This window comes from Lepidochelys olivacea, assembly GCF_965140295.1.
Source record: "Lepidochelys olivacea isolate rLepOli2 genome assembly, chromosome: 1".
Classification (NCBI taxonomy): domain Eukaryota; kingdom Metazoa; phylum Chordata; order Testudines; family Cheloniidae; genus Lepidochelys; species Lepidochelys olivacea.
The window spans coordinates 6,895,384-6,916,502 of record NC_140411.1 but is presented as its reverse complement, the minus strand read 5'-3'; the positions used below and the strand labels follow the sequence as shown (position 1 = coordinate 6,916,502).

The window sequence follows — 21,119 nt, the reverse complement described above, 5'->3', positions numbered from 1 at the left end:
TTGCCCCTCAACCCCCCAGTTGGGCTGGCCAATCTTACACTGCTTTGTTGGTGCCACAGTCAGCCTCGTCAAGCCCTGCTATCACCCAGTATGACAGCAGGTCGCACCGCACTGAGCCTCCAGAGTGCTTTACCAAAGCCACTCAAAGACAGGCAGGAGACAACAGCCGATTTCCCAGCTATCCAACCTTGCAACCTTGCTGGAGTATAAACCCAAAACTATACCTCCTTGCACTGCACTCCAGACCCTGTTACCTAAACTACAGAGAAGCATGAGACACATGTTTAGGGGTATGGAACAGCTTCCATAAGAGGAGACATTAAAAAGCCTGAATCATTTCAACTTGGAAAAAGAGAAGACTAAGCAGGGATATAATAAAGTTCTATAAAATTGCTGTGGAGAAAGTGAATCATGAAGTGTTATTTACCCCTTTATAAGGACCAGGGGTCACCCAAGAAAGTTAGTAGGCAGCAGGTTTAAAACAAACAGAAGAAAGTACTTTTTACACAAAGTACCGTCAGCTGTGGAACTCATTGCCAGGGGATGTTCTGAAACCAAAAGAATAACTGGTTGAAAACAGAACTAGATAAGTTGATGGAGGATATGTCCATCAATAGCTATTAGCCAAGATGACCAGGGATGAAGCTCCATGCTCCGGGTGTCTCGAAACCTCTGACAGTCAGAAGCTGGGAGCAGACGCATGGGCTAGATCACTCGATAATTGCACTCAACTGTTAGTTCCCTCTGAGATATAGGCACTAACCACTGTCAGAAGACAAGACACTGGGCGAGATGGGCCATTGGTATGACCCAATAAGGCCGTTTCTTATGTTCTTAAATTGTTCCTCTGATCGATGGTCTGCTACAGACAGGCCATTTCCAGGGGCTGCCAGTCTTACAGAGGTGGCAAAACCACCCTAGCCAATGTCTAGGGGCTATTAGGTGTGGGATGCTGATGGGGTCTAGTGATGACAGAGGCTAGATCTGGGCTGGATAAGAGAGAGATTTTCCTCACATTTAAATTTTTGACCCAAACTGTTTCCTTTTCATCCATATTTTAGGGTGAGTTTTCATAGAAAATAGATCATTGTTCTCTGTACGCTCAGCTGCCCTGATATTGCCCAGCTGCAGCTTCTTGGCTCCACAACAGCAATTGGAGGCTTTTCATCTGCTGCTTCCTCGCAACAGAAACAAAGGTTGCACTGACTGAGTCTATGGCTGGACTCTATGTATGGAAAGGTCAAAATCTGCTGCCCAGTCTTAGAATGGGGTATTGTGTTCATCAGCTACTCTGACCAGCCCTCCCATCTCTGTGCAGCCTTCTCCACCATGTACAACGCCCCTTCAGCAGATCATGTGGGCGTGGCTACTGTGACAGGCCCTGGTAGCACATCTCTGATAAACCTATGCTAGCAGGGAGCTGAGGAGGGTCCTAAAGCAATTGTGAAGGCCCGGATGTTGTGGGAGAGTGGGCCTAGCTACCAGTAGATCACTGAGATCTAAGCACAACTTTGGGAACCACTAGATTCTGGGTCCCACCTTTCATTCCTCATGGAGAAGGGAAGGGACCTTGACTCCTGGAATCATCTGATGGAAGTTTTCATATATGGAGCCTTGTGGAATCCCCCTTTCCTGGCCTGCACCCTGGGTTGGTAATGCAGGAAAGAGGGCTGCCAGGGAGAAATCTGGTCCCATATTAATTATATTATGATTATTATTATAATTATTTATTTTATTTCAGAAATATCACAGTTGTGACAGCATCATCGTTATGACTCAGCACCCCCGAGGTTGCCATGTGACAAGTTGGAATCATATGAACCGTGATGACAAGCCCAGATGCCCAGAACAGAGCCTGCAGTTGGGCTTCCTCTGCAGTTCAGTTGTGTAGCACCACCACACATTCCCTGTGATTTGGCCTCCTGCACTTTGCCATTGGCCATGACAAGGTTAAAGCTGGTGCACACGAAGCCAAGCAACTGAAGTTCCCTGGTGGCCAAGTGGCCCCCAAGGGAATGTGCAAGCATGCTTCATAAACACAGTTGCCCGCCTAGATGAACAGTTTCTGTCTCCTGCCCATGTAAGCTCTTCAATGGCTCCTTGTCATTTAGGGTGAAGACCTCTGGTGTCAGTGGCTAAACTTCCAGCAGGAATTGGGTACGTTGGCAGGTTTCACTATCTTTAAAAAGCAAAGTGGTATGCAAAGGCTGAAAGCTGTTTCCATTGGCAGATGTTCTGTGCAGTGGCAAAGGACTCAGCTGGGCTGTCGGGGTGACTCAGTGATGGGGCTGGAGGGCAGGCAATGCTAGGTAGCTTGGGATCCCCTCCCCTACATCTGCCCATGCTCCACGGTGGGTTGTTCAAGCTACACAGAAATCTGACATTCAAAGTGAGCTTGCAGTGCTAAAACCCCGATGCCCTGAGTCAGGATTTTGCAAGGGGTCCCATTTCTAGACGGGTCCCATTCCTGTGTACTCTGGACCCGATCCTACCAGGAGCTGCGTGACAGGAGATCCCACTGAATATCCATGACTAGTTCCCAACTCGCCTCAGGTTTATTTGCTCCTTGAAATGGAACGAGCAAATGCATTTTCAAAGGTTTTATTCTCTGGCTCGATTGTGAAGGCAGGAATTCAGAGCTGCGTTGCTCTGTGGTTACAGGTACGATAGGGCATATTACTGTCTCCTGACTCGCTGAGTGGTTCAACATTTCTGCCCTGTAGATACCCCTCAGAGTTACAGGGCTACCAGTATGTCTTCCCCCTCTCTGGTCTCCAAGTGCAACAAGTCAGAACTCATATCCTTACCTCTCATGGGGTGGAATCCTGCGATCTGCACTTCCTCAGACTGGGCCGTGGGCCACAACACACTGTGGGGGGACTCTGCTTGCCCAGTAGGTCCGATTGGGTTTGGCACCTGTGTTTTTTCCCTCTAGGAGGCTGTGACCAGTGCTGAGACGAGTGACCAGTCAGCCTTCTTGAACCAAAACACTGTGTAATCTGAACGGTAGGAATAAAGCTTAACATGGGAGAATATGAGGGTTTTACAAGAACAGTCTGTACAACTCTCTGACCCCAAGCCCTCCCTCTCTGATTCAGACACGGGCAGGCCCAGGGCCTTCAGGTTTATCCAGTGGTGTCTGTCCTTGCAGTCTGAAGAGCTTCTCAGTGAAAGCTGCCCCATCTCTGGACAGGTTCCCAGCACTGGGAAACAAGCTGTGTAACGTGGCTGGAGCCTGGAAATAGGCTCTTTCCTACTTGTAGCTCCAGAGTTGTCATTCAGCCTCCCTGAAGTGTTGACTGAGTGATGGCATTTCTTGAGCTGTAGCTCCCCATCCTGTTTGTTTTCCAGCAGCCTGCTGTTAAATTAAGAGGAGCCACACTGGTTTCACGCAATATAGCCATAACATAAACATCCCAAAAGTTGACCTAATATACCTCTAGAGAAAACTGAGTTTAACACACATATTCATTATGTAAGCTCAGCTCCGTGTCTGTCCCAATGCCGTTCCTAGGTGCTACGGATTTTGTGAATACCGGACAGAGACAGTTAGAGAGAGAGAGAGCAATAGACTACTTTCCTGTGGGAAACAAAGTTCCATTTCCATGAATCCTCATGCATTTGACTTTCAAATCTGCTTCCTGCAAACCCTCATCCTGGCTGAATAACAGCTGACGGGGTTAGTATGTACTAGAGAATTCTATCCTGATCCCTGTGCCTGTTATCACTCTGGATAGAGGCTACAGACTGACAGAACAGAACTGGAGGAGAACCGGTCAGCTATTAACCCAGGGACAGAGGAGCCACTAGACTTCTGTTTGCTGACAAGGGACTGAATGAGGGCTGAAATACTGCAATCTTTTCAGGTTGTGATGAAATCGAGCAGACAGACGCTACATTTTAAGTCCCACTGTAACCTAAACTATTTCCTAATATCCAACCTAGGTCTCCGCCACTGCAACTTGAGACCATTGCTCTTTCTTCTGTCATCTATCACCACTGAGAACAGCCAAGCTCCATCCTCTTTGGAACGCCCCTTCTGATAGTTGTTGATGGCTGCTGTCAAATCCCCCCTCAGTCTTCTCTTCTGCAGACTAAACAAGCCCAGTTCCCTCAGCCTCACCTCATAAGTCCAGGTTTCAGAGTAACAGCCATGTTAATCTGTATTCTCAAAAAGAAAAGGAGTACTTGTGGCACCTTAGAGACTAACCAATTTATTTGAGCATAAGCTTTCGTGAGCTACAGCTCACTTCGTTGGATGCACTTATGCACCTCATAAGTCATGTGCCCCAACCCCCTGATCATTTTCGTTGCCCTCCACTGGCCTCTCTCCAAATTCTCCACATCCTCTCTGTAGTGGTGGGTGCAAAACTGGGCTCAACACTCCAGATGTGGCCTCAGCAGTGCCAATTAGAGGGGAATAATCACTTCTCTCGATCTGCTGGCAATGCTCCTACAAATGCAGCACAATATTCAATTAGCCTCCTTGGTATCAAGGGCACACTGCTGACTCATACCCAGCTTCTCATCCACTGTAAGCCCCAGGTCCTTTTCTGCAGAACTACTGCTTAGCTAGTCTGTCCCCAGCCTGTAGCATTGTGTGGGATTCTTCCATCATAAGTGCAGGACTCTACACTTGTCCTTGTTGAACCTTATCAGATTTCTTTTGGCCCAATCCTCCAATTTGTCTAGGTCACTCTGGACCCTATCCCTACCCTCCAGCGTATCTACCTCTACCCCCAGCTTAGTGTCGTCTGTGAACTTGCTGAGGGTGCAATCCATCCCATCATCCAGATCATTAATAAAGGTGTTGAATAGTTGTATGATACTGTCTCCTGGTAACTAACAAGAAGCTGTTTCTAATCAGGGTCATGAACACAATACCTGTGCAATACCTGTGCAAGACTTTCCAAAAAGGTCTTAAGAAAAAGACTGCTGGTCTGTGTTTCAGGAAAGAGCGGAGCAGAGGGGCAGGAAAGGGGAGTGTAATAGGGGTTGTATGTAATTTTTACCATTAGCTGTTGCATGAGCATAGCTGAAGTAACTTGCACACTGAAGAGGATATTTGTGCAAACCTACTGTTTGCACTATTCACACATTTGTGACGCCAACCCCTTCCAAGCCCAGATGAAGTAACTCTTCTTGTCAGCTTGTATCTTTGCAGATAGCTGCAGAACCTTGTACTGGGAGAAGGAGCAGTTCCTGTGAGGATGAAGAGAAACCTGTAGGATGACCAAAATTTCTGTATTTAGTCAATATTGGCCAGGCAAAGTACTTAGGCTTCTCCTGGAAGGATTTTTGGGGGTCAGAGTATATCACCAGGAGCATTTGTTTAGGGAAAATGAATAGAGCCTGGTTCTTATCGAATTGACACATGTAAATCTGGAGTGACTCAGCTGAAGTCAAAGTTAGTAAATTCATAACATGGCCCTGGGAATTTATCCCATGTGCTGAAAAGAGGCAGTGGCATAATTTGGACTTTCAGGAGTGGAGAAACTAATTAATTAACTAATTAATTAAAAATAAATAAATAAATAAATAAATAAATAGAATGCACTTTATACAATGGGCCACTCTCAGAAGTGGGGTGTTTGTGGGAAGGTCACAATTGTAAAATCACACAGTGCTCAAGTAGGCTGCAGAACTTCCAGCTACAAGCTATCAATGTGACTAAGTTCCGAGCAGGATTCAGAGAGACTGGATGTTTATATGGGTAATCATAAAATCAAATTAAACAAGTGAGGACTGTTTTAAAAACTCTTGGAATGGCTCTAAACCTTCCTGGTTTACAGCACAAAATATCTCTAACTAGTGGGTGTCAGGGGGGATCTTTGGGAGCAGGTTATCTTATAGCTGCCCATTGTAGAACTCCTTCCAACTTCCTCTGAAGCATTTGGAACTGGCCAGTGGATACTGGGCTAGATGGACTACAGGTCTCATCCACTCTGCGAATGTCTATCTTCGTATCGGTCGTGTAAATCCTAGACTTTGTTTTTGCTGATTTTTCTTTAGCTTCTAGGAGTCTCTAGAATTGTACAGAGAGTGGAAAGATATCTTGTTAAATATCAACTAGTCTCCTGTTCTTCTTCTTTCAGGAAGGAAAGTTCAAAACAAATTGGATCTTCACAGTACATAATGTCGGCTGTCAATGACACCACATTCAAATCTTCAGTGTTCCTTCTCACCGGGATACCTGGGCAGGAAGACGTCCAAAATCTCTGGATCTCTCTCCCCTTCTGCTTAAATTATGTTATTTCAATATTAGGAAATTCAGTCATTCTGTTCATTATAATAATAGATCCAAGCCTCCATGAGCCCATGTACATTTTCCTCTCCATGTTGGGCGCCACAGACCTTGGCTTATCGATAGCCACCATACCAACGATACTGGGCATATTCTTGTTTAACTCTCGGGAGATCAGCTTCGATGCCTGTTTTGCCCAGTTGTTCTTTATCCACTTGTTTCAATGCATTGAATCCTCAGTGCTCTTGCTGATGGCCTTTGACCGCTTCATTGCGATCCATGAACCGCTGAGATATGCCTCCATCTTAACCTTGCCGAGAATAGCCAGGATAGGACTGGTGTGTATGCTAAGGGGGGTGGCCGTAATACTCCCACTTCCCCTACTCCTTAAACGGTTCCGATACTGTCGAGCCAATATCCTCTCCCATTCCTACTGCCTGCATGTGGATGTCATGAAGATGGCTTGTTCAGATATCAGAGTCAACATTATCTATGGATTGTTTACTAAACTCTTAACAATGGGTCTGGACTCGCTGCTCATTTTCCTCTCTTATATAATGATCCTCAAAACAGTGCTGAGTATCGCATCCAATGTTGAGTGCCTGAGGGCCCTGAACACCTGTGTCTCCCATCTCTGCGCTGTTCTTATCTTCTATACACCAGACATCTTCTTGTCTGTGATATACAGATTTGGAAAAAACTCTTTTCCCCTGCTTCAGAGTCTCCTGGTCTACATCTGCCTGCTGCTCCCCCCTTTGTTGAACCCAATTGTGTACAGTGTGAAAAGTAAACACCTTCGTGCAAGAATAATCAGGGTGTTCGTCAAGTGAAGGGTCAGTTCATCACCCAGCTCCAGCACTCGTGACATAGGCCATTGCCACCTATTCCATGCCGGACTGTTAAATCCAGTATGACTTGAGCTACTGATCTCCCCTCTGTAGAGAGAAGTTCACACGGGGTCTAAGGCCTGGAGCAATGGACTAGACTGCTTGTGAGGGAGGACAGTGCAGTGGGGAAAGGAGACCAATTTACCCCCATACTGAGCCCAATGATTTCTGTTTGAAGAATGCATAATATTTGTTCATCTAAAGCATATTTTCTGGGAAACCGTCCAGTCTTGGTTTGGAGGTACCAGGAGATCCACCACCTCTGTTGGGAGTTTTTTGCACTGGTTAAGCGCCCTCGCTGTTAAAAATGTGTGCCTCTTTTCTAACTTTATTTTTTCTGTCTTCGGTTTCAATCATTGGTCTTTGTTATCCTTTCCCTTATCAATGGAAAAGCCCATTAATAGCTAGTATTTCGTTTCTGTACAGCGTTATCAAGTCAGTTCTCAGTCTTCGCTACTTCTACTCACTACACCCCAGTTTATAAACCAAGGGTAAGTTGGAAAGGATAAAGGAGGAGAAAGACCTGAGTGTAGTAGTTGATCCTAGGATGACTGCGAGCCACCGGTGTGGTATGGCTGTGAACAAAGCAAACTAGATCCTAGAATGTGTCAGGTGAGATAGGAAAGTATTAATATCCTTATATTAGGCACCAGTGAGACCTCATCTGGAAAACTGTAAAATTTTGGTCATGTATATTTATTCCATAAAGAAGAATTCAGACTGGAAAAGGAGCCGAGAAGGGCTTTTAGGATGGTCAGGGCAATTAAAAGCCTGTCTTACGATGAGACTGGAAGAGCTTGGCTGGTTTAACCTAACACAACAGAGGTTGTGCTGGGATCAGATTGCTCTCTAAATACATTGGTGGGGGGTGGTGAGGGAGGGAGTTAACACTAGGGAGGGTGACGAGCTCCTGAAGCTAAAGGACAGTGTTGGCACAAGAATAAATGGGGAGAAACTGAGGCTGGAAAGGAGAAGGAGGTTTCTGACCATACAAGGAGGGAGGTTCTTGAACAGCCTCCCAAGAGGAGCAGTGGGGGGCAAACAATGCAGCTGGTTTAAACATGGAGTTTAACAGGTGTCATGCTTTGGCTAGGTGGAGCCGGCAGCAACCAGGGCAGGGTTCAATCTCTAGTGGTTCCTTTACAACAATACAATGCAGTACACAAGCAGCTCGAGCCCCACCCAGAAAGCTGGGAAAATTACACCCCACCTCTGAGAGCACCTGAGAGGCAATACGTCCCCACTCAAAAGCATGACCCAAGCCAATCTCCAAGTACCTCTTGCTAGCTCTTTATTGGACACAAACAATCCCCTCCCTCAGATCCAGCTGTCCCCAAGCTTCGTGATGATGGAATTTTGGATGCAGGCTATGAGGTCTATCTCTAGTGCTCGAGCAACTCTAAGTGCTCATGGAGCAGATGCGGGTAAGGATCAGACCAAGGGGCAGCCCAGCAGGGATCTGTTTGGCCAGGCAACTCTTTCCAGATCCTTCTCTCTCTGAAAGCATGTCCTGATTCCTCCTCTTACTGCCGAGCTGCAGGAGGGGCCCAAAACTCGCTCATCAAAGGAGCTGTGCTAATGATAGGCCTTGTCAGCAAGGGGTGTTGGGAAGAGTTCAGGTTCTCCACTCAGTGCCCCAAATCATCCTCATGAGGCAAACAGAGCTGAAATCTCTCTAAGGCACTTAGCTCTGGCCCCAATTATTGTAGGGTCCGAGTGTATCACAATCTGTAACAAATTTAACAAGAGAACACCCTGTGCGGTAAGACCGTGCTATTAACACCATTGGGCAGATCCCAGGATCAGAAGCCCCCACTGTGATATTCCAGTCTGACCCCCTGCATAGCACAGGCCAGAGACCTGCCCCCAAAGCAGTCCTAGAACAGAGTTGTTAGAAAAAAATCTTGTCTTGATTTAACAATTGTGAGTGATGGAGAATCTACCACGGCACTTGATAAATCGTTCAATGGTTATTTACCCTCGTTGTTTAAAAAAATTAAACTTAGTTCCAGTCTGAAATTGTCAAGCTTCAGCTTCCAGACATGGGATCCTGTTATAACTTTCTCTCCTTGATTGAACAGCCCATTGCTCAAAGTTTGTTACTTCTATGGCTGGACTCTGGGTATGGAAAGGTCAAACTCTCCTGCCCAGTCTATAGTTGGGACATTGTGCCCATCAGCTACTCTGACCAGCCTTTCCATCTCTGTGCACACCCCCGCCCTCCCGTACAATGTCCCTTCAGCAGATCCTGTGGGCAGTGGCTGCTATGACAGACCCTGGTCGCACATTTCTGATGAACTTGTGCCAGCAGGGTCCTAACGTAGTTGTGGAGGCCCAGAGATTGTGGGTGGATAGGCCTAGCTAACAATGAATCACTGAGATCTGTGCATAACTTTGGGAACCCCTAGATCCTGGGTCCTGTCTTTCATTCCTCAGGAGAAGAGAAGGCACCTCGCCTCCTGGAACGATCCAATGGAAATTTTCATGTATGGAGCCTTGTGGAATCTCCCTTTTGTGGTTTGCACCCTAGGTTTGCAATGCAGGAAAGGCAGCTGCCGGGGAGAAATCTGGTCCTACATTATTTATTTATTTACTTGTTTAATTTTGGCAATATCACAGCTCTGACAGCATCATTGTTACCACTCACCACCCCCGGGGTAGCCCTGTGACTAATCAGAGCCATAGGAACAGTGATGACAAGCCCGGATTCCAGAAGTAGAGACTGCAGTAGGGCTTCTGCTGCAGCCCAGTTGTGTAGCATCACCACACATCCCCTGTGATTTGGCCTCCTGCAGTCTGACTTTGGCCGTGAGAGGAGTTAAGGCTGGTGCACGCTTAGCCAAGCAGCTGAGTTTCCCTGATGGCCAAGTGGCCCCCAAGGGAAATTTGCAAGCATGCTTCATAAACAAAGTTGCCTCCCGATATGAACAGATACTGCCTTCTGCCCTTGTAAGCTCTTTGATGGATCCTTGTCATTTAGGGTGAAGATCTCCGGTGTCAGTGGCTAAACTTCTAGCAGGAATTGGGTATGTTGGCACTTTTCACTATCTTTAAAAAGCGAAGTGATGTGTAAAGGCTGAAAGCTGTTAACATTGGCAGATATTCTGTGTAGCTTCAAAGGACTCAGCTTAGCTGTCGTTGTGACTCATTGATGGGGCTGGAGGTCAGGCAGTGCTAGGTAGCTTGGGAACCCCTCTGCTATATCTGCCCATGCTCCACGGTGGGTTGTTCAAGCTACACAGAAACCTGACATTCAAAGTGAGCACAGACTGTTAAAACCCCAGTGCTCCGAGTCAGGATTTCTCAAGGGCTCCCATTTCTAGAGCGGTCCCATTGTCCTGTGCTCTGGGCCCCATCCTACCAGGGGCTGAGTGAGAGGAGACCTCATGGAATATCCGTGACTAATTCCCAACTCACCTAAGGTTTATTTGCTCCTGGAAATGGAACCAGCAAATGCATTTTCAAAGGTTTTATTCTCTGGCTTGATTGTGAAGGCAGGTAATCAGAGCTGTGTTGCTTTGTGGTAACAAATCCTATAGGGCATATTTCTGATTCCTGACTGGCTGAGGGCTCCAGCACTTCTGCCCTGTAGATACCCCTCAGAGTTACAGGACTACCTGCATGTCTGCCCCTTCTCTGGTCTCAAAATGCCAGATGTCAGACCTCGTATCCTTCCCTCTGATGGGGTAGAATCCCGCGATCCTCCCACCCTCAGACTGGGCCCTGGGCTACAACACACTCTGGGGGGACTGGGCTTGCTCAGCAGGTTCCAGTGGGTTCGGCGCCTGTGGTTCTTCCCTTTGTGAGCCCGTGACTAGTGGTGGGACGAGTGACCAGCCAGCCTTTTTGAACCAAAATAATGTTTAATCAAACAGCAGGAAGAAAGAGTTATCATGGGAGAATAAGAGTGTTTTCAAACAACAGTCTGTACATGTCTTTGACCACAAGTCCTCCCACACTGATGCAGACACGGGCAGGCCCAGGGCCTTCAGGTTTCCCCAGCGGTGTCTGTCCTTGCAGTCTGAAGAGCTTCTCAACAAAAGCTGCCCCATCTCTGGACAGGCTCCCAGCACTGGGAAACAAGCTGTGCAATGTGTCTGCAGACTGGAAATAGGCTCTTCCCAACTTGTAGCTCCGGCGTTGTCTCTCAGCCTCCCTGAAGTGCTGACTGAGAGACGGCTTTTCTTGACCTTTGGCTTCCCATCCTACGTGTTCTCCAGCAGCCTGATATTAAACTAAGAAGAGCCTCACTGGTTTCACCCAATATCGCCTAACATAAACATCCCAAAGGTTAACCCAATATAGTCAGACAGCAAGCATCCCCAGAACTGGGTTTAACACACACACTCATTATGGCAGCTCAGCTCCTTGTCTGTCCCAGTGCCGGTTCCGGATGCTACAGATTCGATGAATACCGGACAGAGACAGTCAGAGAGAGAGAGCAATGGACTGCTTTCCTGTGGGGAACGAAGTTCCATTTCCATGAATACTCCTGCATTTGACTTTCAAATCCGCTTCCTGCAAACCCTCATCCTGGCTGAGTTACTGCTGCTGTGGTTGCTATGTACTAGACCAGAGGTGGGAAAACTTCGGCCCGCGGTGCACATCCGGCCTGCGGGACCGTCCTGCCTGGCCCCTGAGGTCCCAGCTGGGGTGGCTCACCCCCGGCCCCTCCCCTGCTCCCCCCCACCCCCCCTCCCGCAGCCTCAGCGTGCCGCATCGCCAGTGCTCTGGCCTACCACTCCTGCCGGGCAGTGCGGGCAGCATGGCTGGCTCCAGCCAGGCGTCGTGGCTGCAAGCTCCTGCTGCTCTGAGCTGCATGGCAAGGGGGCAGGGGATAGGATAAGGGGCAGGGGATCCTGGAGGGCAGTCAGGGTCAGGGAGCAGGGGGGGTTGGATGGGGATGGGGTCCCAGGGGGAGGATGGGGCAGGAGACCTGGGAGGGGGTGGTCAGGGGAAAAGGAGAGTTGGATGGGTTGGGGGTTCTGAGGGGGGCAGCCAAGGGGTGGGAAGTGGGAGGGGCTGATAGGGGCAGGGGCCAGGCTGTTTGGGGAGGCACAGCCTTCCCAACCAGCCCTCCATACAGTTTTGCAACGCCGATGTGGCCCTCAGGCCAAAAAGTTTGCCCACCCCGTACTAGAGAGTGAGAGCTCAGGGAACGGAAATTTCCTGTATTGATACCAATGCCTGTTACCACTCCGGGTACAGGCTACAGACTGACAGAACAGAACCTGAGGAGAACCAGTCAGCTATTAACCCAGGGACATGGGGAGATACTAGACTTGTGTTTGCTGACAAGCTACTGAATGAGGACTGAGACACTGTGATCTCTAACCTGTAAAATCATCTCTAAGAGAAGATCAGAGGGGAAAGAATGGGTTGACATGTGTGTGCTACAGTACAGATGTTTAAATGTTATGTCAAAACTTTTAATTGTAATACAAATTTTACACATCAAACTTTCATGACATGCATGTATATCGAAAGCCAGCAGCAGAGTTGTTAGAATCTCTACAGGAAGGATCAGTGGTATTTTTACTGCCTAATGGTTTTTGGTTTAGAAATTATTTCAGAAATAACCCTCACACTTTTTGGAAAGGCTTTGTGCTATGAACTCCTTGTTCAGTGAATCACAGAATCATAGAGGATTAGGGTGAAAGAGACCTCAGGATGTCATCTAGTCCAACCCCCTGCTCAAAGCAAGACCAATACCAACTAAATCATCCCAGCGAGGGCTTTGTCAAGCCGGGCCTTAAAAACCTCTAAGGATGGAGATTCAACCCACCTCCCTAGGTAATGCATTCCAGTGCTTCACCACTCTCCTAGTGAAAAAGTTTTTCCTAATATCCAACCTAAACCTCCTGCACTGCAACTTGAGACCATTACTTTTTGTTCTGTCATCTGCTACCACTGAGAACAGTCTAGATCCATCCTCTTTGGAACCCTCTTTCAGGTAGTTGAAAGCAGCTATCAAATCCCCCCTCATTCTTCTCTTCTGCAGACTAAACAAACCCAGTTCCCTCAGCCTCACCTCATAAGTCATGTGCCCCAGCCCCCTGATCATTTTCGTTGCCCTTCACTGGACTCTCTCCAAATTCTCCACATCCCTTCTGTAGTGGGGGGGCCCGAAACTGGACGCAATACTCCAGGTGTGGCCAGGTGTGGCCTCACCATTGCCAAATAGAGGGGAATAATCACTTCCCTCGATCTGCTGGCAATGCTCCTACTAATGCAGCCCAATATGCAGTTAGCCTTCTTGGCAACTTCTTGGCTGACTCATCTCCGGCTTCTCATCTACTGTAATACCCAGGTCCTTTTCTGCAGAACTACTGCTTAGTCAGTCGGTCCTCAGCCTGTAGCAGTGCATGGGATTCTTCCGTCCTAAGTGCAGGACTCTGCACTTGTCCTTGTTGAACCTCATTAGATTTCTTTTGGCCCAATCCTCCAATATGTCTAGGTCACTCCGGACCCAATCCCTACTGTCCAGTGTATCTACCTCTACCCCCAGCTTAGTGTCATCTGTGACCTTCCAGAGGGTGCAATCCATCCCATCATCCAGATCATTAATAAATATGTTGATTAGTTGTATGATATTGTCTCCTAGTAACGAACAAGAAGCTGTTTCTAATCAGGGTCATGAACACAATACCTCTGCAATACCTGTGCAAGACTTTCCAAAAAGGTCTTAAGAAAAAGACTGCTGGTCTGTGTTTCAGGAAAGAGCGGAGCAGCGGGGCAGGAAAGGGGAGTGTAATAGCGGTTGTATGTAATTTTCACCATTAGCTGTTACATGAGCATGGTTGAAGTAACTTAAACACTGAAGAGGGTATTAGTGCAAACCTACTGTTTGCACTATTCACACATTTCTGATGCCAACCCCTCCCCCACCCAGATGAAATGTCAGCTTGTAACTTGCCATATAGCTACAGACCCTGGCATGGGGAGAGGGTGCAGTTCCTGTGGGGATGAAGGGAAACCTGTAGGATAATCAAACTCTATGGATTCAGTCAACATTGACCAGGCAAATCACTTCAGCTTCTCGTGGAGGGATTCTTGGGGGTCAGAATGTATCACTGGGAGTATTTTTTTAGGGAAAGTGAATAGAGCCAAGTTCTGTTCGAATTGACACATGTAAATCTGGAGTGACACAGCTGAAGTCAATGTTTGTGAATTCATAATGTAGCCCTGAGAATTTATCCCATGTGCTGCAAAGAGGCAGTGTCATAATTTAGACTCTCAGGGGTGGAGAAAAAAATATGTATATATAAAATGAGGTAATAAAACACATTTATAAATATCATCAGTGCAGCACAGATAAGTATAATGACAGTTTTCACCATGCACTTGCCATGTGTTTGTATATATATCATGATACAATGGGCCACATGCAGAAGTGGAGGACAAGAAAGCATGTCTGTGTGAAGGTCACAATTGTAAAATTACACAGCGCTCAAGTAAGCTGCCAAATTCCCAGCCACAATATATCAATGGGGCCAAGAGCTTAGTAGGATTCAAAGTGGGACTGAACGATTATATGGGTAACCAGAAATTCCAATTAGCATAGTGAGGATTGTTTCAAAAACTCTTGGAATGGCTGTAAACGTTCCTGATTTGCACCACAAAATATCTCTAAGTAGTGGGTGTTGGGGGAAACTTTGGGAGCAGGTTATGTGGAACTGGCCACTGGATACTTGGCTAGATGGACTACAGGTCTGATCCAGTCTGGAAATGCCTATCTTGCTATTCGTGGTGTAAATCCAAGACTGTTTTTGCTGATTATTCTTGTGCTCCTGGGCGTCTTTAGACCTGCACTGAGAGCAGAAAGATGTCTCGTTAAATATCATCTAGTCTCCTGTTCTTTTTCCTTTCAGGAAGGAAAGTTCAAAACTCCTTGGATCTGCGCAGTAAATAATGTCAGCTGTCAATACCACCAAATTCAAATCTGCAGTGTTCCTTTTCACCGGAATATCTGGTCAGGAAGACAGGCATCTCTGGATCTCTCTCCCCTTCTGCTTAATGTATGTTATTTCCATAGTAGGAAATTCAGTCATTCTGTTCATTATAAAAACAAATCCAAGCCTTTATGAGCCCATGTACATCTTCCTTTCCATGTTGGCCACCACAGACCTTGGCATATCGATAGCCACGATGCCGACGATACTTGGCATATACTTGTTTAACTCTAGGGAGATCAGCTTCGACTCCTGTTTTGCCCAGTTGTTCTTTATCCACTTGTTTCAATGCATTGAATCCTCAGTGCTCTTGCTGATGGCCCTTGACCGCTTCATCGCGATCCGTGACCCGCTGAGATATAACTCCATTTTAACCCTGCCGAGAATAGCCACGATGGGACTGGTGTGTGTTCTAAGAGGAGTGGCAGTAATGCTCCCACTCACCATTCTCCTGAAACAGTTCCAATACTGTCGAGACAATGTCCTCTCCCATTCTTACTGCATGCACCAGGAGGTAATGAAGATGGCTTGTTCGGACATCACAGTCAACAATATCTATGGCTTGTTTACTAAACTCTTAACAATGGGTCTGGACTCACTGCTCATCTTCCTCTCTTATATAATGATCCTCAAAACAGTGCTGAGTATCGCATCCAACTCTGAGTGCCTCAGGGCCCTGAACACCTGCATCTCCCACTTCTGCGCTGTCCTTATCTTCTATACACCAGACATCTTCTTGTCTGTGATACACAGATTTGAGAATAGCTGTTCTCCCTTGCTTCAGATTCTCCTGGGCTACATATCCCTGCTGCTCCCTTCCTTGCTGAACCCAATTGTGTACAGTGTGAAAAGCAAACACCTTCGTGCAAGAATAATCAGGATGTTCGTCAAGTAAATGGCCAGTTCATCACCCAGCTCCAGTGCTCATGATATGGGCCATGGCCACCTATTCCATGGTGGACCCTTACACCCAATATGACATGAGCTACTGATCTCCACTCTTTAGAGAAAAGTTCGGATGGGGTCTAAGGCCTGGAGCAGTGGGCTGAGACAGCTGGTGAGGGAGGACAGTGCAGTGGGGGAAGGAGACCAATTTACCCCCGTACTGAACCCAATTACTTCTGTTTGACTAATGCATAATTTTTGTTCATCTAAAGCATATTTTCCAGGAAGGCATCCAGCCTTGATTTGGAGGTATCAAGAGATCCACCACCCTTGGTATTCATCCCTTCTTGTCAACTGTTGAGAAAACATTTTCATCTTAAATGAATTGGCTTATTAGCACTGACCCCCCCACTTGGTAAGGCAACTCCCATCTTTTCATGTGCTAGAATATATATTCTGCTTACTGTATTTTTCACTCCATGCATCTGATGAAATGGGTTTTAGCCCATGAAAGCTTAAGCCCAAATAAATGTCTTAGTCTCTAAGGTGCCACAAGGACTCCTCGTTTTCACCTCCGTTGGGAGTTTTTTGCACTGGTTAAGCACTCTTGCTGTTAAAAAGGTGTGCCTCATTTCCAAATTTATTTTTTCTGGTTTCAGTTTCCTGCCATTTTTCTTTGTTATACCTTTCCCTTATAGATGGAAGAGCCCATTAGTAGCTGGTATTTTGTTTCTCTGAAAGTGTATAGAGTCAAGGGAAGAAGGAGGATCCTGGGAACTACAGGCCAGTCAGCCTCACCTCAGTCCCCGGAAAATTCATGGAGCAGGTACTCAAGGAATCAATCCTGAGGCACTTACACGAGAGGAAAGTGATCAGGAGCAGTCAGCATGGATTCATCAAGGGAAGGTCATGCCTGACTAATCTAATCGCCTTCTATGATGAGATTACTGGTTCTGTGGATGAAGGGAAAGCAGTGGATGTATTGTTTCTTGACTTTAGCAAAGCTTTTGACACGGTCTCCCACACTATTCTTGTCAGCAAGTTAAGAAGTATGGGCTGGATGAATGCACTATAAGGTGGGTGGAAAGTTGGCTAGATTGTCGGGCTCAACGGGTAGTGATCAATGGCTCCATGTCTAGTTGGCAGCCGGTATCAAGTGGAGTGCCCCAGGGGTCGGTCCTGGGGCCGGCTTTGTTCAATATCTTCATAAATGATCTGGAGCATGGTGTGGATTGCACTCTCAGCAAATTTGCGGATGATACTAAACTAGGAGGAGTGCATACTAAACTAGGATACGGTGGCAGGTAGGGTTAGGATACAGAGGGACCTAGACAAATTGGAGGATTGGGCCAAAAGAAATCTGATGAGGTTCAACAAGGATAAGTGCAGGGTCCTGCACTTAGGATGGAAGAATCCAATGCGCCACTACAGACTAGGGGCCGAATTTCTAGGCAGCAGTTCTGCGGAAAAGGACCTAGGGGTGACAGTGGACGAGAAACTGGATATGAGTCAACAGTGTGCCCTTGTTGCCAAGAAGGCCAATGGCATTTTGGGATATATATGTAGGGGCATAGTGAGCAGATTGAGGGACGTGATCGTTCCCCTCTATTCGACATTGGTGAGGCCTCATCTGGAGTACTGTGTCCAGTTTTGGGCCCCACACTACAAGAAGGATGTGGAAAAATTGGAGAGAGTCCAGCAAAGGGCAACAAAAATGATTAGGGGTCTGGAACACATGATTTATGAGGAGAGGCTGAGGGAACTGGGGATGTTTAGTCTGCAGAAGAGAAGAATGAGGGAGGATTTGATAGCTGCTTTCAACTACCTGAGAGGTGGTTCCAAAGAGGATGGTTCTAGACTATTCTCAGTGGTAGAAGATGACAGGACAAGGAGTAATGGTCTCAAGTTGCAGTGCAGGAGGTTTAGGTTGGATATTAGGAAAAACTTTTTCACTAGGAGGGTGGTGAAACACTGGAATGCGTTACCTAGGGAAGTGGTAGAATCTCCTTCCTTAGAAGTTTTTAAGGTCAGGCTTGACAAAGCCCTGGCTGGGATGATTTAATTGGGGATTGGTCCTGCTTCGAGCAGGGGGTTGGACTAGATGACCTCCTGAGGTCTCTTCCAACCCTGATATTCTATGATTCTATGATTCATTGAGTCAGTTCTCAGTCTTCCCTACTTCTACTCGCTACACGCCAGTTTATACACCAAGTGTAAGTTGAAAAGGATTGAGGAGGAGAAAGACCTGGGTGTATTAGTTGATCCTAGAAAGACTGAGCCACCAATGTGATATGCCTGTGAACAAAGCAAATGAGATCTGAGAATCTGTCAGGTGAGATGGGAAAGTATTAATATTCTTATAGTAGGCACTAGTGAGACCTCCTCTGGAAAACTGTGTAAAATTTTGGTCATATATATTTCATAAAGAAGAATTCAGACTGGAAAAGGAGCTGAGAAGGGCTTCCAGGATTGTCAGGGCAATGCACAGCCTGTCTTATGATGAGACTAGAAGAGCTTGGCTGGTTTAGCCTAACACAGTGGATGCTGTGCTGGAATCAGATTGCTCTATAAATACACTAGGGGCAGGGGGAGGGAGTTAACACTAGGGAGGGTGATGAGCTTCTGAAGCTAAAGGACAGAGTGGCACAAGAATAAATGGGGAGAAACTGAGGCTGGAAAGGAGAAGGAGGTTTCTGACCATACGAGGAGGGAGGTTCTTGAACAGCCTCCCCAGAGGAAGAAAAAAAACAACCCAGCTGGTTTAAAAATGAAGTTTAACAGGTGTCATGCTTTGGCCAGGTGGAGCTGGCAGCAACCAGGGCTGAGTTCAGTTTCTAGGGGTTTCTTTTCAACAATACAATGAAGTACACAAGCAGCTCAACCCTCACCCAATAACCTGGGAAAATTACACCCCACCTCTGAGAGCACCTGAGCGGCATTACAACCCCACTCACAAGCATGACCTAAGCCAAGCTCCAAGTGCCTCTTGCTAGCTCTCTATTGGACACAAAAAAACCCCTCCCTCAGATCCAGCTGTTCCCAAACTTGGTGATGATGAAAATTTAGATGCAGGGTATGAGGTCTATCTCCAGTGCTAGAGCGGCTCTCAGTGCTCATGGAGCAGGTGGGGGTCAGGATCAGACTGAGGGGCAGCCCAGCAGGGATCTGTTTGGCCAGGCAACTCTTTCCAGATCCTTCGCTCTCTGAAAGCATGTTCTAAGCCCCCCTTACTGCCAAGCTGCAGGAGGGTCCCAGAACTCGCTCATCAAAGGGTGCTGTGCTAATGACAGATCTCATCAGCAAAGGTTGTTGGGAAGAGTTCATGTTCTCCACCCAGTGCCCCAAATCATCCTCATGAGGCACACAGAGCTGAAATTTCCCTACGACACTTAGCTCTGGCCCCAATTTTTGTAGGGTCCGAGTGTAACACAATCAGTAACATATTTATCAAGACAACACCCCGTGCGGTAAGGCCATGCTATTAACACCACTGGGCAGATCCCAAGACAGAAGACATCATTGTGATCATCTAGTCTGACCCCCTGATTTGCACAGCCCAGAGAACTGCCCCCAATGCAGTCCTAGAGCAGAGCTGTTAGAAAAACACCCTGTCTTGATTTAAAAATTGTCAGTGATGGAGAATCTACCACAGCACTTGTTAAATTGTCCAACGGTTATTTACCCTCATTGTTTAAAAAATTAAACCTTAGTTCCAGTCTGAATGTGTCTAGCTTCAGCTTCCAGACATTGGATCCTGTTATAACTTTCTCTGCTTGATTGAACAGCCCATTGCTAAATGTTTGTTCCTCATGCAGTAACTTTCAGACTCTGATCAAGTCATCTCTTCGCCTTCCCTTCATTAAACTAAATAGATTGAGCTCCTTTATGTTATCCGTATAAACCAGGTTTTCTAATCCTTTGATCATTCTCATGGCTCTTTTCTGAACCGTCTGAAATTTATCTACATCCTTCTTTAACTGTAGACACCAGAACTGGACACAGTATTCCAGTTGTGGTCTCACCAGTGCCAAATACAGAGGTAAAATAACCTCTCTGTTCTGAATCGAGATTCCCCTGCTTGTATGTCCCAGATTATACTAAATTTTGTGGCTGTGGACTTTCTCTGGGAGCTCATGTTCAACTGAATATCCACTATGATCCCCAAGTCTATTTCAGAGTCACTGCTTCCCAGGATTGTGTTGCCCATTTGGTACGAATGTCCTGCATCCCTTGTTCCTAGATGTACACATTTACATTCAGCCATTGTGAAGAGGCACAGAAGGACTAAGTGAGTAGCCCAAGGTCACAGAAGAAGTCTTTGGAGGAGTCTCAAACTGAAGACAGTTCCTCTGAGTTCCGGGCTAACACTTTAACCACAGAACCATCCTTCCTCTCTGGGGCTACTGGCTGGGGAAGAGGAAGCTGGCAGCTCAGCGTGCTGAGATTACCAGAAACTCAGGGAATTAAACTCTCTTGATATCACGAAACAGGAGCCCAAGAACAATTCCTTTTCCAGATGATAACACTGAGCCATGCTTTCTCCTGAATGTATTGGGGGACTAATCCATCAGCAAGGACACAAAGCAGGTGTTATAATGGGAAAGCAACTTCACATGAACTCCCGTTGTTTCTCAAAATAGGCTTGTCAAGGTTCCATCCCCACTCTGAACTCTAGGGTACAGATGTGGGGACCTGCATGAAAACCCCCTAAGCTTATTTTACCAGCTTAGGTTAAAAACTTCCCCAAGGTCCAAACTTTGCCTTGTTCTTGAACCCTATGCTGTCACCACCAGGCGTGTTAAACAAAGAACAGGGAAAGAGCCCACTTGGAGACATCTTCCCCAAAATACCCCCCACCCTACACCCCCTTTCCTGGGGAAGGCTTGATAATAATATCCTCACCAATTTGTACAGGTGAACACAGACCCAAACCCTTGGATCTTAAGAACAATGAAAAATCAATCAGGATCTTAAAAGAATTTTAATTAAAGGAAAGGTAAAAGAATCACCTCTGTAAAATCAGGATGGTAAATACCTTACAGGGTAATCAGAATCAAAACATAGAGAATCCCTCTAGGCAAAACCTTAAGTTACAAAAAGACACAAAAAAAGGAATATACATTCCATTCAGCACAATGACAGGTTTCAGAG

The 21,119-nt window shown here is 46.6% G+C and overlaps 1 protein-coding gene across 1 annotated transcript; it reads left to right on the top strand.

The window, feature by feature from the left end:
* Positions 1-6,135: 6,135 nt before the first annotated feature.
* LOC311513755 (olfactory receptor 51G2-like) lies at positions 6,136-15,978 on the top strand (the record flags this gene model as incomplete). Its single annotated transcript, XM_084615827.1, has 2 exons — positions 6,136-6,207; positions 15,109-15,978. 2 exons carry the CDS (start codon positions 6,136-6,138, stop codon positions 15,976-15,978), a joined length of 942 nt encoding a protein of 313 aa, XP_084471953.1.
* Positions 15,979-21,119: the final 5,141 nt, after the last annotated feature.